This window comes from Heloderma suspectum, chromosome Z, assembly GCF_057233095.1.
Source record: "Heloderma suspectum isolate Gila_16-S chromosome Z, 16-S_ref, whole genome shotgun sequence".
In the NCBI taxonomy this organism is placed as follows: domain Eukaryota; kingdom Metazoa; phylum Chordata; class Lepidosauria; order Squamata; family Helodermatidae; genus Heloderma; species Heloderma suspectum.
This window is the reverse complement of record NC_139476.1, coordinates 13,222,857-13,225,850: the sequence shown is the minus strand read 5'-3', so window position 1 is coordinate 13,225,850 and position 2,994 is coordinate 13,222,857. Positions and strand designations below refer to the sequence as shown.

The 2,994-nt window shown below is 51.7% G+C and overlaps 1 protein-coding gene across 1 annotated transcript; it reads left to right on the top strand.

Moving 5' to 3' along the window:
* Window positions 1–1,168: 1,168 nt before the first annotated feature.
* On the top strand, window positions 1,169–2,512 carry LOC146333701 (actin-like protein 9). Its single transcript, XM_084826262.1, has 2 exons — window positions 1,169–1,272; window positions 1,327–2,512. Exons 1-2 carry the CDS (start codon window positions 1,169–1,171, stop codon window positions 2,510–2,512), a joined length of 1,290 nt encoding a protein of 429 aa, XP_084682388.1.
* The last annotated feature ends 482 nt before the right edge of the window (window positions 2,513–2,994 follow it).

Here is a 2,994-nt window from a genome sequence, read left to right as displayed (position 1 = left end):
TCCAACCAGATGAACTCTGGGAAGCCAATAACCAGAGTGTGAGAGCAACATCCCTCCTCTGCTGAGCTCACAGGTATCCCGTCTCTGAAGATGGAGGCTCCATTACCTATCATGGCTTGAAGTAGTAGTGGGAAACCATTTTTCTGTTGGGGTCCACACCACCTTTCGCGGAAGGCAAATCCTGGGTCCAAATCTTAATGTGTGGAGCAGGTACAGGGGGTGGCTGTCCACGTCTTGTCGGACTCCAGCTCCCATCGTCTCTGGCTACTGGCTGTGTTGACTGGGGCTGATGGACATTTGAATCCAGCAACATCCGGCACACTGCAGGTTTTCCCACCTCCTGGTCCGGAGAACAAGTTGAGCCATTAGCAGTATTTTAAACAAGGTACAACCTGCAAAAACAGAGATGGCGGATTGGATCTAGATGGACTCATATTCAGAGCCATGCTAAGTTCAGTCCCATTGATTTTAAAGGGTCTGCTCCAAGGATGACCAGGTCTGGATCCAACCAGTGCCTGGTCCAGGTTTCGGAGGACCCTTGGGCAAAACAGGTTCCTGGACCCCCTCCTTCAGTGAGCAACATGTTTCTGTTCTGTGTGCCTGCATGTCCTGTTTCCTGACCGCAGGAGGAAGGTGTCGTGACCTTTCTCAGGAGCCTCACGCTGCAGGCGGTTCTAGTGGATATCGCTGCTCAGGTTGCCACATTTCCTGAGGTTCCCCTTCCCCTGACAAGAGGGTGGAGCCCGGAAGCTCGAGGGTGGGATTCTCTGCTCACTGACCTCAGAGCCACCAGCCTGCACTGGTCCTGAGCCTGAAAAAAACATTCCTGGGGCTGGGAATGTGGCCAGAAGGACCCTGGTCGTTACTGCTAAGTGTATGTCTGCTCCAGGTGGCGGACCGTGGGAGTCTTGTTTCATTTTTAAAAAAGAAAAATCAAGCCTGACATCTGCCCATGCCTGCATGGATGGCACGTGGTGTTCCATTCGCCCTTAAGATTCCGGGATTCCAGCCCGCTGCCCATTGTTTCTTGTGGAATGTTTCAAAACCTGGTCCAAGCCAGTCCACCCAAGGCACTGATGTGACATCGTCATTCTCCTTTATGACGACAGCATAAGGGGCAAAGAGCTGGCACTCTGGTGTTGTACCTCACCCTTAGGGCTCATTAGAAATGTCGTTCAGGAGTGCCAGGTCTTCCAGTCCAGGCCCTTCACGGACAAGGAGTCCGGGCTCCTCACGATCGAAGAGCCCAGGGCTGAGGTTGGTCAGCCCGGGGCATCCCAGATCAAGGAACCCCTCCCCGGGACATGCGTTGGACCAGTCATCCAGATCTCGGCACTCTTCGGCAGAAAGGGGTGCTACCAGGGGGAGGTCAAGAACTCCAGAGAGAGGCCGTGCAGTGGTCAAGACGGGAGCTGTTGTGATCGATACTGGCACTGGAACATGTAAAGCTGGGTTTGCAGGTCAACAGACACCCCAGTCGGTCATTGAGACTGTGGTTGGGCATCCTACAGAAAGGTCCATGAGGACTAGAAGAGACAGACCAGACACCTTCATCGGGGAGCGAGCTCGGTTGGAGACTGACGTTGATATCTGTTGGCCGGTAAGACATGGCATAATCGTAGACTGGGAGGCAGCTGAAGTCCTGTGGAGGCACCTCTTCTACCATGACCTCAAAGTTGCTCCAGAAGACCATGCCCTTTTAATGTCCGATCCGCCCCTCTGTCCGACTACAAACAGAGAAAAGTTGGTGGAGGTTGTTTTTGAGTCCCTCAACTCTCCAGGGATGTATGTGGCATATCAGTCTGTCTTGTCAGTGTATGCCCATGGGAAGATTAGTGGGCTGGTGGTAGACACAGGCTATGGCATGACACACACCGTGCCGGTCCATCAAGGGTACATTTTGCCACATGCCACAGAACGGATGGACATTGCTGGAGCCAATCTGACGTCTTTTCTGATGGACCTTCTTAAGGACCTGGGGCACTCCTTCGACGAAAGAATGCTGGACGTCATTGATGACATCAAACGAAAATGCTGTTATGTGGCCCTCGATTTTGAGAATGAGTGGAATCGTCCCAAGCGGGAATACATGGTGGACTACCAGTTGCCCGATGGCCAAGTGATCACTTTGGGGAAAGAGAGGTTTCAGTGTCCGGAGATGTTGTTCAGCCCTCCACAAATGCCAGGCCTGACTCTTCTAGGAATCCACGGCATGGCCCAGAAAAGCTTAAAGAAGGTCCCCGAAGAATCGAGGAAGGAAATGTATGAAAACATCATGTTGTGCGGAGGGTCATCCCTCTTCGAGGGCTTGGAAAAGAGGTTTACTCATGAGCTCCTGGCTACCGTGCACACCAACACAAAAGTGAAAGTCACAAGTGCCCCGTTGAGGCACTATTCTGTCTGGACGGGGGGATCCATTCTCGCTTCCTTGAAAAACTTCCAGCCATGTTGGATCAGAAAAGAACAATACCAGGAGCAGGGGCCCTACATTGTGCACAGGAAGTGCTACTGAGATGGGCCAGATTTCCCCCCAGGGGAGGTCGAGGCTGAAATGGCAGGGGAGGGAACGAAAAATAAACCAGTGTGTTTGCCTAGGCTTGAAATAGGGCTGGTAGTTCTTGGCTGAAGAATAATCCCAGCTCCCTGTCAGATCGAATTAGTAGCTGGTCATTCAAATGTTCCGTAGGACATGCCATACCTAAGCCCAGGTCGCCTGACTAGGGTATGCGCCAACCCAGGGGGGAACCCCACGGGTGGCACACCCACCATTGCCTGCTTCTCTTTTCAAGGGGAGTTAAGCAGAGAACGAGACCAAAGGGACGGACAATTCTGTCGAGTTTGCTTTCTCCTTCTTTCTCATTTTTAGCTCTTGTGTTGTTTTTACACAGGGAAAGTTTAACGAACTTTTTGAAGTCTTTAAAAAAACAAAAAACCCACAGCAAAAAAACCTCTTACTGAAAGCAAAATTTTGCACCTTCCAGCAGAAAGGTCCGA

Excerpts from the sequence above, each read along its gene's own strand:
- LOC146333701 (XM_084826262.1), top strand. The coding sequence starts at position 1,169 with ATGTCGTTCAGGAGTGCCAGGTCTTCCAGTCCAGGCCCTTCACGGACA. Across the intron at positions 1,273-1,326 it reads CTGAGGTTGGTCAGCCCGGG|ATCTCGGCACTCTTCGGCAG; the intron begins GCATCCCAGATC and ends CCAGTCATCCAG.